Source organism: Anolis sagrei, chromosome 8 (assembly GCF_037176765.1).
Source record: "Anolis sagrei isolate rAnoSag1 chromosome 8, rAnoSag1.mat, whole genome shotgun sequence".
Taxonomy (NCBI): Eukaryota; Metazoa; Chordata; class Lepidosauria; order Squamata; family Dactyloidae; genus Anolis; species Anolis sagrei.
This window is the reverse complement of record NC_090028.1, coordinates 5,396,428-5,409,690: the sequence shown is the minus strand read 5'-3', so window position 1 is coordinate 5,409,690 and position 13,263 is coordinate 5,396,428. Positions and strand designations below refer to the sequence as shown.

The 13,263-nt window shown below is 45.2% G+C and overlaps 1 protein-coding gene across 1 annotated transcript in view; it reads right to left on the bottom strand.

The window, feature by feature from the left end:
- DRC7 (dynein regulatory complex subunit 7) overlaps positions 1-13,263 on the bottom strand; it is a 72,043-nt gene that overhangs the window by 42,134 nt on the left and 16,646 nt on the right. The window contains exons 4-7 of the mRNA XM_067470990.1: positions 13,012-13,206; positions 4,124-4,282; positions 656-874; positions 63-191 (exon numbers count right to left, since the gene is read on the bottom strand). Of these exons, the coding sequence (XP_067327091.1) occupies positions 63-191; positions 656-874; positions 4,124-4,282; positions 13,012-13,206 (702 nt within the window). The remainder of the gene's footprint in view (positions 1-62; positions 192-655; positions 875-4,123; positions 4,283-13,011; positions 13,207-13,263) is intronic.

Sequence of the window (13,263 nt, the reverse complement as noted above, 5' to 3'; positions counted from 1 at the left end):
AAAGTGATGTTCTTGTATAGCAATGGCTTTGGAATACAAGGAAAAAGGCTTGAGTCACCTACCAAAATTTCTATTTCGTCATCCCCCATTTCCTCTTCCTCTTCCATGTCCGGCACCGACAGAAGAGGCTTATCGGCACCCAGAAGCATGAATTCCCAACGCACCGGGTCACCAAGGTCAAACTGGAGGTCCTAGAAAAATATCAATGAACAGAGTAATCAGGACTTACCAAGAGTTTCTGGGCCAAATCAAACCATAGGTCCACATGTTACTTCTGAGACGACTACGTACTCATGCCTTGGATTAATGGATTGATCAGAGTCAAAAGAATGGAGGACCTTCTCCAAAGCAACCTCAGCATCCATTGGGGACTTGCAAGAAGTCAACAATTTGCCTCCTGATTTGGGTGGCAACACTCTTTCTTTCCCCCTTCCTTTCTTTTCCTTCCCTCCTTCCCCCCTTTTTCTTTCTTTCCCCTCCCTCACCCTTTCATTCCCTTGTTTTTCCCTTTCTAACTTTTCTTCCACCATTTCCCTGTGACATCACAGAGGGCACTGTCACACCTAGCAACAACCAGCTCGATGATATCATAGCCTTTGTGGTACAAATGAACAAGCATACATAAAAGGTACATTGGCTTCTCCCAGCAACGCACCCTGCAAGCGTTCCAGCAGTCTTGCATATTGATCCAGTAATTCCTGTGGTTCCAGACGCTCTCGATGCCAAGGAAGTGGTCATCTGTGGTGGGGTAGCTCTTCCCGGTGAAAGGGTCAATAAAGAAACTTTCAGGGACTTCCCGTTTGCCCGAAAGGACCAAGACCCAAGCATGGACTCGTAGGCCATACAGAGTGTCCGGAACGGGCTTCTGGGCTTCCTGCATCCAAAAGAAAGAAAGAAAGAAAGAAAGAAAGAAAGAAATGAAGAAAGAAAGAAAGAGAAAGTGGAGTGCAGGTGTGTAATTGCAAAACAACAACTTGGGTTCTCTTTTTTGCTGATTTTATTTATCGTGTCATCCGCAACCAGAACATTGTATTACATTTCTAACAGAACAAAACAAACAAACAGATAAAAAAACAACACAGATTTTGCAAACTTGATAGTTGATTAAATGTCCTTTGACCAGTATCTGGCCACTTGGAGTGCCTCTGGTGTTGCCACAAGAAGGTCCTCCATGGTGCATGTGGCAGGGCTCAGGGTGCATTGCAGCAGGTGGTCAGTGGTTTGCTCTTCTCCACACTCGCATGTCGTGGATTCCACTTTGTGGCCCCATTTCTGAAGGTTGGCTCTGCATCTCGTGGTGCCAGAGCGCAGTCTGTTCAGCGCCTTCCAAGTTGCCCAGTCCTCTGTGTGCCCAGGGGGAAGTCTCTCATCTGGTATCACCCACGGATTGAGGTGCTGGGTTTGAGCCTGCCACTTTTGCACTCTCACTTGCTGAGGTGTTCCAGCAAGTGTCTCTGTAGATCTAAGAAAACTATTTCTTGATTTAAGTCGTTGACGTGCTGGCTGATACCCAAACATGGAATGAGCTGGAGATGTCTCTGCCTTGGTCCTTTCACTATTGGCTGCTACTTCCCGGCGGATGTCAGGTGGTGCAATACCGGCTAAGCAGTGTAATTTCTCCAGTGGTGTAGGGCGCAGACACCCTGTGATAATGCGGCATGTCTCATTAAGAGCCACATCCACTGTTTTAGCGTGGTGAGATGTGTTCCACACCGGGCATGCGTACTCAGCAGCAGAATAGCATAGTGCAAGGGCAGATGTCTTCACTGTGTCTGGTTGTGATCCCCAGGTTGTGCCAGTCAGCTTTCGTATGATATTGTTTCTAGCACCCACCTTTTGCTTGATGTTCAGGCAGTGCTTCTTGTAGGTCAGAGAATGGTCCAGAGTGACTCCCAGGTATTTGGGTGCACTGCAATGCTCCAGTGGGATTCCTTCCCAGCTAATCCTCAGAGCTCGGGATGCTTGTCTGTTCTTAAGGTGAAAGGCGCATGTCTGTGTTTTAGATGGATTAGTGAACAGCTGGTTTTCCCTGTAATAGGCAGTAAGAGCACCTAGAGCTTCGGAGAGCTTCTGTTCTACCATCTCAAAGCTCCCTGCTTGAGCGGTAATGGCACGATCATCAGCATAGATGAAGCTCTCTGTCCCTTCTGGCAGTGGCTGGTCATTTGTGTAGATGTTGAACATGGATGGAGCAAGCACGCTCCCCTGAGGCAGGCCGTTCTTCTGTTTCCGCCATCTGCTTCTCTGGCCCTGGAACTCAACAAAAAAGCTCCTGTTTTGTAGCAGGTTTCCTATGAGGCGGGTGAGATGGTAGTCCTTTGTGATATTATACATGTTTCTCAGGAGGAGGCGGTGGTTCACAGTAGCATTGAACATGGCTTTTTTGCTGATGATCCCACAGCTTTAAAAAAAAAAACCCCTTACAAAACGTTGGTCAAAAATCAGCCCAAATGGCAATAAGAAGTGATCACATATAACATATTCGGTGTCATTTCGACTCCCTGATAAATTGTTATCAATGCTGCCAAGAGCTTCCTAATATTCAATAAAAATTTCATGAAATATTGAATATTAGAAAACTCTGGGGACCATGTTTGCATTAGCCGAAGAATCAGGCTTTTCCCATCCCAGAAGCAGAACCAAATGAGAGCAATGGAACTGAATGCACTCGTCCTTCCCCACTTCTGCATTAGTGGTTAAGATGACTGGGGAAGTATAGAAAATGTTTGCCAAAATGTCATATTTTCCATCCTTTTACAGATGAACGCCAAGATATGTGTGGCTGAGCAATGTGAGAATGCTCAAATAGCAGAAGTTATTTTGAATGAGTAGAATGAGGAAGAAGCTCCAGGTCCAGACGGACTAATGCAGTTTGCTTTTGCCTTTTCGAAGCTCTAGGTGCTCTTAGTGCCTACTACAGGGAAAACCAGCTGATCCCTAATCCATCTAAAACACAGACATGCGCCTTTCATCTCAAGAACAGAGAAGCATCCCAAGCGGTAAAGATCATCTGGGAAGGAATCCCACTGGAGCATTGCAGCGCACCCAAATACCTCGGAGTCAATCTGGACCGTGCTCTGACCTACAAGAAGCACTGCCTGAACATCAAACAAAAAGTGGGTGCTAGAAACAATATCATACGAAAGCTGACTGGCACAACCTGGGGATCACAACCAGATACAGTGAAGACATCTGCCCTTGCACTATGCTACTCTGCTACTGAGCACGCATGCCCAGTGTGGAACACATCTCACCACACTAAAACAGTGGGTGTGGCTCTTAATGAGACATGCCGCATTATCACGGGGTGTGTGCGCCCTACACCACTGGAGAAATTACACTGCTTAGCCGGTATTGCACCACCTGACATCCGCCGGGAAGTGGCAGCCAATAGTGAAAGGACCAAGGCAGAGACATCTCCAGCTCATCCCCTGTTTGGGTATCAGCCATCACGTCAACGACTTAAATCAAGACATAGTTTTCTAAGATCTAGGAACACCTCAGCAAGCGAGAGTCCAAAAGTGGCAGGCTCAAACCCAGCACCTCAATCCATGGGTGATACCAGATGAGGGACTCCCCCCCTGGGCACACAGAAGACTGGGCAACTTGGAAGGCGCTGAACAGACTGCGCTCTGGCACCACGAGATGCAGAGCCAACCTTCAGAAATGGGGCTACAAAGTGGAATCCTCGACATGTGAGTGTGGAGAGGAGCAAACCACAAACGACCTGCTGCAATGCAACATGAGCCCAGCCATATGCACAATGGAGGACCTTCTTGCAGCAACACCAGAAGCACTCCAAGTGGCCAGGTACTGGTCAAAGGACATTTAACCAACTCTCATACTCACAAGTTGTGTATTTTTCTGTTTGTTTGCTTTGTTCTGTTAGAAATGTAATATAATGGACTGGTTGCTCTGACACGACAAATAAAACTTTTGCCTCGATCTCCTGGAAAGGGGATGGTTCCATTTCCTCTTCTCAACTCTCAATTTGCAGCAAATTAAATATAACAAAGACAAATATGGAGGAAGAGAGACTTTTTTTAAGCTGAAAAAAAGCAAAGGAATAATCAGGAACAGGTGAAGAATATGAACATTTGGGGCATCTTTGACCTGCACTCACTGCTATTTTTTCCTCTTCCTCCTTCCTCTTCTTGTCCTCCGCTGCCTTCTCTGTGGCCAATATTTTGTCTCTTTCCTGTTGCTCGTATTTGCTGTTCAGATCCCGTGGTGGCTTGACAGCATATTTCTTCGGCTTTTCTACGGCAGCTTCTTCGATGACCTACAGATCCAATTCACAGTAACAATAATACACACAGACACATTGTTTTGAATCCTTCTACATCTTTCACCTTGGGATTCATTCAGACATTTGACAGTAGATGCTTCAATTGTATAAAATGATTCTGGACAGACACTTATTGTTCTGCAGATATGTACTAGGGGTGTGCAATGTGGCTAAACCCTGTGCCATTTCCAGTATCTGGATTTCAGTGCCCCCCCCCCCCTAATGATGCATTTTTGGGAGCCTCCCAAATTCCACTGGGGAAAATCCAGTTTTTGATCTGGCAGATCCATTTTTGCTCTGGGAAGATCTGGCCTATTGGTGGCAATGAAGGAACTTCCCAGGTTCCCCTTTCCATCATTTGTAGGGCATCAGGTTTAAGAAACTACCTTTTCTGGCATCCTTTCTCGTTATATCCTTCAGTAAGACCTGAGTTTAAGGCACCAGGCTTAAGAAACCACCCTTTCTGGGATCCTTTCTCCTTATATCTTTCAATAATAGAATGACCAGGGTGGGACAAAGGACTCTTGCCTGCTGGAGCTAGGCGTGAATGTTTCAACTGATCACCTTGATTAGCATTTGATGGCCTGGCAGTGCCTGGAGCAATCTTTTGTTGAGAGGTGATTAGATGTCCTTGTTTGTTTCCTCTCTGTTGTTTTGCTGTTGTAATTTTAGAGTTTTTTTTTAATACTGGTAGCCAGATTTTAGGCTTGGGCGATCAAGAAAAAAATTGGTTCTAAACTCGTTTCGTTTCTAGGGTGCGCTAGCGTTTCTAAATTCTGAGGACTTCCGAAATTTAAGATTTCAAAATTTCGAAATTTCTGAAATTTCGTAAATTACAAATCGATTCGTTAATGGCGGACGCAATTGCGCAATATGCTAAAAAAAAACCTCCAAATGGGACAGGGGGGAATTTCTGAAGCTTCCCTCTACCTCTGTTGTTGACTGTTGGTGTGATAAAACTAACAACTATATTATATTATATTATATTATTATATTATTATTATATTATATTGTTGTATATTATATTATAATATTATTATATTATATTATTGTATATTATATTATTATATATTATATTATATTATTATATTATTATTATATTATATATTATTATAATAATATAATATATATAATATAATATAATAATTTATTATATTATATTTTATATATTATATTATTATAATATTATTATATTATATTGTTGTATATTATTATTATATATTATATTATATATTATTATATTATAATATATTATATATATTATATTATAATATACAATTATAATATAATATAATAATAATATAGTAATATAATATAATAATATAATATAATATACAATACTATAATATAATAGTATTATAATAATATAATATAAATATAATATATAATATATATTATATTATTATAATATTATAATATAATATAATATATTATATTATAATTGTATATTATATTATATTATAGTATATACTACCTGGGGTGAAAATTGCTGGAAGAAACATTAACAACCTGAGATATGCAGATGACACCACTCTGATGGCCGAAAGCGAGGAGGAGCTGAGGAGCCTTCTCATCAAGGTGAAAGAAGAAAGCGCAAAAGCCGGGTTGCAGCTAAACGTCAAAAAAACCAAGATTATGGCAACAAGAAGGATTGACAACTGGAAAATAGAGGGAGAAACCGTGGAGGCCGTGACAGACTTTGTATTTCTAGGTGCAAAGATGACTGCAGACAGGCCCGTAGCGAGGGGGGGGTTTTAGGGGTTCAAACCCCCCCCGAAATTTTTCAGGTTAAAAAAAATAAACCTCGTTTACTCATGAATTTTAACTGGTTTACTAATGAACCTGGGCCCAGCTGGCTCTTCTCCTGCCGGCGGCAGGAGAAGGGGAGGAGGCTGCGGGTGAAGCAGCTTCGGGGCCGCTTCGTCCTCCGCCTCCCTGGGCCAAGCCGGCTTTTCTGCCTTAAGGGAAGGGGCCACGAGCTGCGTGCATCCGCAGAGCAAAGCCAGGCGGAGCAGCAGCCGCGTCCCCGGTATGGTGCGCCTCCTGAGCCTCTGCCTGTCAGGGCGGGGACTCCATGGGCTTCCCGGCAAGGCAAGGAGCAGAGGGAGGGGGTCAGTGCGGAGGGAGCGAGCGAGGGGTCTCCTTCCACCAGGGAAGCACCCTCCTCCTTCTCCTTCACTGGGAAAGAACCCCCTCCCTTCACTCACTCACTCACTCACTCACTCACTCACTCTCTCTCACACACACACACACACACACAGAGAGAGAGAGATCATCTTTGATTTTGGGCTGCATGGCTGTGTTCCAGAAGCATTCTCTCCTGATGTTCTCTCTTTGGTTCCATCCTTCCTTGTCTTTTTCCTTCCCTCCCTCCCTCTTTCTCTTTTTCGTTCCTTCTTTCCTTCCTTCCCTCTTTCACTTTTTTATTTCCTTCTCTCCTTCCTTCTCTACCTTTCTTTCCTTTTCTCCTTCCCTCCTTCTTTCCCTCTCTCTCCCTCCTTCTCTCCTTCCTTCAGTCTCTACCCTTCTTTCTTTCTTTCTTTCCTTATTTCTCTCCTTCCCTCCTTTTCCCCTTCTTCTTTTCCTTTTTTTCCTATCTTTCTCTCCCTCCTTCTCCCCTTCCTTCATTCTCTACCCTTCTTTCTTTCCTTCTTTCTTTCCTTCTTTCTCTCCTTCCCCTTCTTTCTTTCCCTCTTTCTTTCTCTCTTTATCTCCCTTCTTCTCCCTCCTTCTCACCTCCCTTCATTCTCTACCCTTCTTTCTTTCCTTTCCTCCTCCTTCCCTTCTTCTTTCCCTCTTTTCTTCTCTCCTTCCTTCTCTACCCTTCTTTCTTTCCTTCTTTCTCTCCTTCCCCTTCTTTCTTTCCCTCTTTCTCTCTCTCTTTATCTCCCTTCTTCTCCCTCCTTCTCCCCTTCCTTAATTACCCTTCTTTCTTTCCTTCCCCCTTCTTCCCTTCTTCTTTCTCTCTTTATTTCTCTCCTCTCTTCTCTACCCTTCTTTCTTTCCTTCTTTCTCTCCTTCCCCCTTCTTTCCCTCTTTCTTTCTATTTCTCTCCCTCCTTCTCGCCTTCCTTCTCTACTTTTCTTTCTTTCCTTCTTTCTCTCCTTCCCTCCTTCTTTGCCTCCTTCTCTCCCTCCTTCTTTCTTTCCTTCCTTCTTTCCCCCTTTCTGTGTATATGTTTTGTGTGTGTGTATGCATAGATATGTGTTGTGTGTGTGTGTGTGTGTGTGTGTGTGTGGTTTTGCGCATGTATTGTAATGTATTTTTTGGGGGAGGTTGCTTTTTAAGTCTCTTCCACTGTGTTTTTCAGTGTTTTTATGAGTGATAGTCACTTGTTGGCCTGATAGATGTATGTTGTCCAAATTTGGTGTCAATTCGTCCAGTGGTTTTTGAGTTATGTTAATCTCACAAACAAACATTACATTTTTATTTATATAGATTTTTCAAATTATAATCCAGCCCTCCAACAGTTTGAGGGACCGTGACCCGGCCCTCTGTTTGAAAAGTTTGAGGACCCCTGACCTAGAGCTTCGGATAGCTTCTGTTCAACCATCTCAAAGCTCCCTGCTTGAGCAGTAATGGCAGGATCATCAGCATAGATGAAACTTTCTGTCCCTTCTGGCAGTGGCTTATCCCCATGCTAAGTCTATGAGACGCAAAAAATTAAGAGTCCCTCCACAACTGCAAGCACTATCTCAAGCAAATATTGACAATTTATTCACACTGTCATTACTTGCAGCAATAGCCGATGTAGCAAAACAACCATGTTGGGGGGGGGGGGGAGGTGTTGAATGCTCTTATTAAGGAGGCCAGACTTGGTGGAGGTGGTTGACAGGGGCGGAGCTGCAGTCTATTGAAGGCTGCTCTGCCCCTGCTGTGCTCTTTGCTTCAGCGTTTCAACTCCCCCCCCCCCGAAATTTTAACACCTCCCCCTGAAATTTTCAAAACCTCCCCCCCTGAAATTTTCAACCCCCCCCCTGTGAAATTTTCAAAACTCGCCCCCCCCCCAAATTTTCAAAACTCCCCCCCCCCCCGAAATTTTCAACCCTCCCCGAAATTTTTTTCTGGCTACGGCCCTGACTGCAGATGCAGACTGTGGCCAGGAAATCAGGAGACGCTTCCTTCTTGGGAGGAGAGCAATGTCCAGTCTCGATCAAATAGTCAAGAGTAGAGACATCAGACTGGCAACCAAGATCCATTGCCTAGTCAAAGCCATGGTATTCCCTGTAGTCACCTACGGATGTGAGAGCTGGACCTTCGGGAAGGCTGAGCGAAGGAAGAGGGATGCTTTTGAGCTGTGGTGTTGGAGGAAAGTGCTGAGAGTGCCTTGGACTGCGAGAAGATCCAACCAGTCCATCCTCCAGGAAATAAAGCCTGACTGCTCACTGGAGGGAAAGATACTAGAGACAAAGTGGAAGTCCTTTGGCCACATCATGAGGAGACAGCAAAGCCTAGAGAAGGGAATGATGCTGGGGAAAGTGGAAGGCAAAAGGAAGAGGGGCCGACCAAGGGCAAGATGGATGGATGGCATCCTTGAAGTGACTGGACTGACCTTGAGGGAGCTGGGGGTGGTAACGGCCGACAGGGAGCTCTGGCGTAGGCTGGTCCATGAGGTCACGAAGAGTCGGAGACGACTGAACGAATGAACAACAACAACATACTAGCTGTACCTGGCAACGCATTGCTGTGGCATAGAGTGAGGGTATGAAAAATAAAGTAATGAGAAATTTTGGGTTAATTACAAAATAATTACGAAATAATTACGAAAATTGGAAAAAATTGTTCCGATTCTTAATTACTCCTCACACTATTCCTGCATGGCTCGATATTGGATCGTAAGCTAATTTAAATACGAATTAATAACGAATTACGAAATTAACGAACTGGATCGCCCAAGCCTACCAGATTTTGTTCATTTTAGAACAGCAAAACTGTGCCGTTGCTGACCCCTAGTGGATTCCTGATGTCATCTATTTTAAAATCAGGAAAAGACATACAGCTTGTATAAGGTTTGCCCAATATAACACTTATATTTCCCTATGGTTACCTTAACGCACAGACAGTAGCAAGGATACACAGCCCCACAAAAACAATTTAACAAGTTATTGACAGACATGCAAAATCTTCCAGCCAGTGTGGCCACTGGGGATATTAGGAAGTGTCCAGAAAGTACAGGGGAACTCCAGACAGCAAGCATTCATGGGCCATGTATTGTCGAAGGCTTTCATGGCTGGAATCACTAGGTTCTTGTGGGTTTTTCGGGCTATAGAGGCATTTTCTCCTGACGTTTCGCCTGCATCTATGGCAAGCATCCTCAGAGGTAGTGAGGTCTGTTGGAATTAGGACAATGGGTTTATATATCTGTGGAATGGCTGGGGTGGGGCAAAGAGCTCTTCTCTGCTGGAGCTAGGTGTGAATGTTTCAACTGACCACCTTCATTAGCATTTGAAGGCCTGGCTGAGCCTGGGAAAATCTCTTGTTGAGAGGTGTTAAGATGTGCCTGGTTGTTTCCTCTCTGTTGTTTTGCTGTTGCAATTTTAGAGTTTTTTTAATACTGGTAGCCAGATTTTGTTCATTTTCATGGTCTCCTCCTTTCTGTTGAAATTGTCCACATGCTTGTGGATTTCAATGGCTTCTCTGTGTAGTCTGACATGGTGGTTGTTGGTGTGGTCCAGCATTTCTGTGTTCTCAAATAATATGCTGTGTCCAGGCTGGTTCATCAGGTGCTCTGTATTAAAAAACTCTAAAATTACAACAGCAAAACAGCAGAGAGGAAACAACCAGGCACATCTTAATACCTCTCAACAAAAGATTTTCCCAGGCTCAGCCAGGCTTCCAAATGCCAATGAAGGTGGTCAGTTGCAAGATTCACACCTAGCTGCAGCAGAGAAAAGCTCTTTGCCCCACCCCAGCCATTCCACAGATATATAAACCCATTGTCCTAATTCCAACAGACCTCATTACCTCTGAGGATGCTTGCCATAGATGCAAAAAAACCCCCCACAAGAGCCTGAAAAAACCCCCACAAGAACCTAGATTCATGGGCCAGTTAACACCTCCCAAACAGAGGACGCCTCCAGGCAACAGGGGACAGGCTACCTCTATGCAGATACTCTCACTGATTAACTTTGGAGTTTCATGGCTACTCAATACTATTCAAGCTTGCTAATTGCAACATTCACACTTGATTCAAACAGGCAAGGGTTCTGGCTTGCTCTAAGTTTTTCGGGCTGTATGTAAACATGGCCTGCATCAATAGTTAGCATATTGTCCAGATCAAGGGAAGTCATGCTCCCCATGCTCTATTCTGCTTTGGTTAGACCACACCTGGAATATTGTGTCCAATTCTGGGCACCACAATTCAAGAGAGATATTGACAAGCTGGAATGTGTCCAGAGGAGGGTGACTCAAATGATCAAGGGTCTAGAGAACAAGTCCTATGAGGAGCGGCTTAAGGAGCTGGGCATGTTTAGCCTGAAGAAGAGAAGGCTGAGAGGAGACATGATAGCCATGTATAAGTATGTGAGGGGAAGCCACAGGGAGGAGGGAGCAAGCTTGTTTTCTGCTTTCCTGGAGACTAGGACGCGGAGCAATGGCTTCAAACTACAAGAGAGGAGATTCCAGCTGAACATGAGGAAGAACTTCCTGACTGTGAGAGCTGTTCAGCAGTGGAACTCTCTGCCCCGGAGTGTGGTGGAGGCTCCTTCTTTGGAAGCTTTGAAACAGAGGCTGGATGGCCATCTGTCAGGGGTGTTTTGAATGCAATATTCCTGCTTCTTGGCAGAATGGGGTTGGACTGGATGGCCCATGAGGTCTCTTCCAACTCCATGATTCTATGATTCTATGGCCATACAGCCCGAAAAACTTACAGCAACCCAGTGATTCCGACTATGAAAGCTTTCAACAAGACAAGGTTCTTTCTCCTATCCTGGAGATTATTCCACAGATATAGATAGAAGGATAGATAGATAGATAGATAGATAGATAGATAGATAGATAGATAGAAGGATAGATAGATAGATAGATAGATAGATAGATAGATAGATAGATAGGAGATGGAGATGGAGATGGAGATGGAGATGGAGATGGAGATGGAGATGGAGATGGAGATGATGGAGATGATGGAGATGATGGAGATGATGGAGATGATGGAGATGATGGAGATGATGGAGGAGGAGATGATGGAGGAGGAGATGATGGAGGAGGAGGAGATGATGGAGGAGGAGGAGATGATGGAGGAGGAGGAGATGATGGAGGAGGAGGAGATGGAGGAGGAGGAGGAGATGGAGGAGGAGGAGGAGGAGATGGAGGAGGAGGAGGAGATGGAGGAGGAGGAGGAGATGGAGGAGGAGGAGGAGATGGAGGAGGAGGAGATGATGGAGGAGGAGGAGATGATGGAGGAGGAGGAGATGATGGAGGAGGAGGAGATGATGGAGGAGGAGGAGATGATGGAGGAGGAGGAGATGATGGAGGAGGAGGAGATGATGGAGGAGGAGGAGATGGAGGAGGAGGAGGAGATGGAGGAGGAGGAGATGGAGGAGGAGGAGGAGATGGAGGAGGAGGAGGAGATGGAGGAGGAGGAGATGGAGGAGGAGGAGATGGAGGAGGAGGAGGAGATGGAGGAGGAGGAGGAGATGGAGGAGGAGGAGGAGATGGAGGAGGAGGAGGAGATGGAGGAGGAGGAGGAGATGGAGGAGGAGGAGGAGATGGAGGAGGAGGAGGAGATGGAGGAGGAGGAGGAGATGGAGGAGGAGGAGGAGATGGAGGAGGAGGAGGAGATGGAGGAGGAGGAGGAGATGGAGGAGGAGGAGGAGATGGAGGAGGAGGAGGAGATGGAGGAGATGATGGAGATGGAGATGGAGATGGAGATGGAGATGGAGATGGAGATGGAGATGGAGATGGAGATGGAGATGGAGATGGAGATGGAGATGGAGATGGAGATGGAGATGGAGATGGATACACACACACACTCCACTTGCCTCACTGCCAACAGACCTTTGGAAATGACATTAGCCACAGATGCAGGCGAAACGTCAGAAGAGAATGTTGTGTGTTTTCCGGTCTGTATTGGTATGCTCCAGAAGCATTCTCTCCTGATGTTTCGCCTGCATCTGTGGCAGGCACCCACAGAAGTTGTGAGGTCTGATGGAAACTAGGAAAATGCTTGTGGATTTCAATGGCTTCTCTGTGACAATTGTGGACAGTTTCAACAGAAAGGAAGAAACCTTGAAAATGGTAAATAAAGAACACTCAAAAACAGGGGAACTCCAGACAAGAAACAATCAGGAACAGCTAACCACCCCTCAACAAAGGATTCCCCCAGGTAGTAAGACGCCACACCTGAAACCACCAGGCTATTAAATGCTAATAAAGGTAGACAACGGAAACATTCACACCTACCTAAAATAGACAAGAGTTTTTTCTCCCACCCTGGACATTATTCCATAGATATATAAACATTTTCCTAGTTTCCAACAGACTTCACAACCTCTGAGGATGCCTGCCATAGGTATATATACACTAGCAACAGAACCTCTGAAGATGCCAATAGCCACAGATGCAGGTGAAACATCAGGAGAGAATGCTGCTGGAACATGGCCATACAGCCCAAAAAACTCACAGCAATCCAGTCCAAAAGGTAGTTCTATAAACTCTGTCCAGATCTTATTCTATCTCTTCCTCCTCCTTACCCATTGGACATACCATCGTCCCTGGGGTCTCACCTCTTCCGATTTCTTCAGGAGAGGGCACACCTCTCTGGACTCGTCCATCATGCAGATCTCCCGGGTGGCATAGCCATTCACGCAATAGGCATCGTACCCAGCGCCGATCAGCAAGGAGCACAGGAGGACGCTGAAGTCGAAGCAGTTGCCCCGCTGGTAGCGCAGGATGGTGGTTGGGGAATAGAGGTAACTGGGCTGCGGAGGAGAGCATCAAAGAATGAGAAGGGTCCCTCTGAGGACATCTAGTCCAAT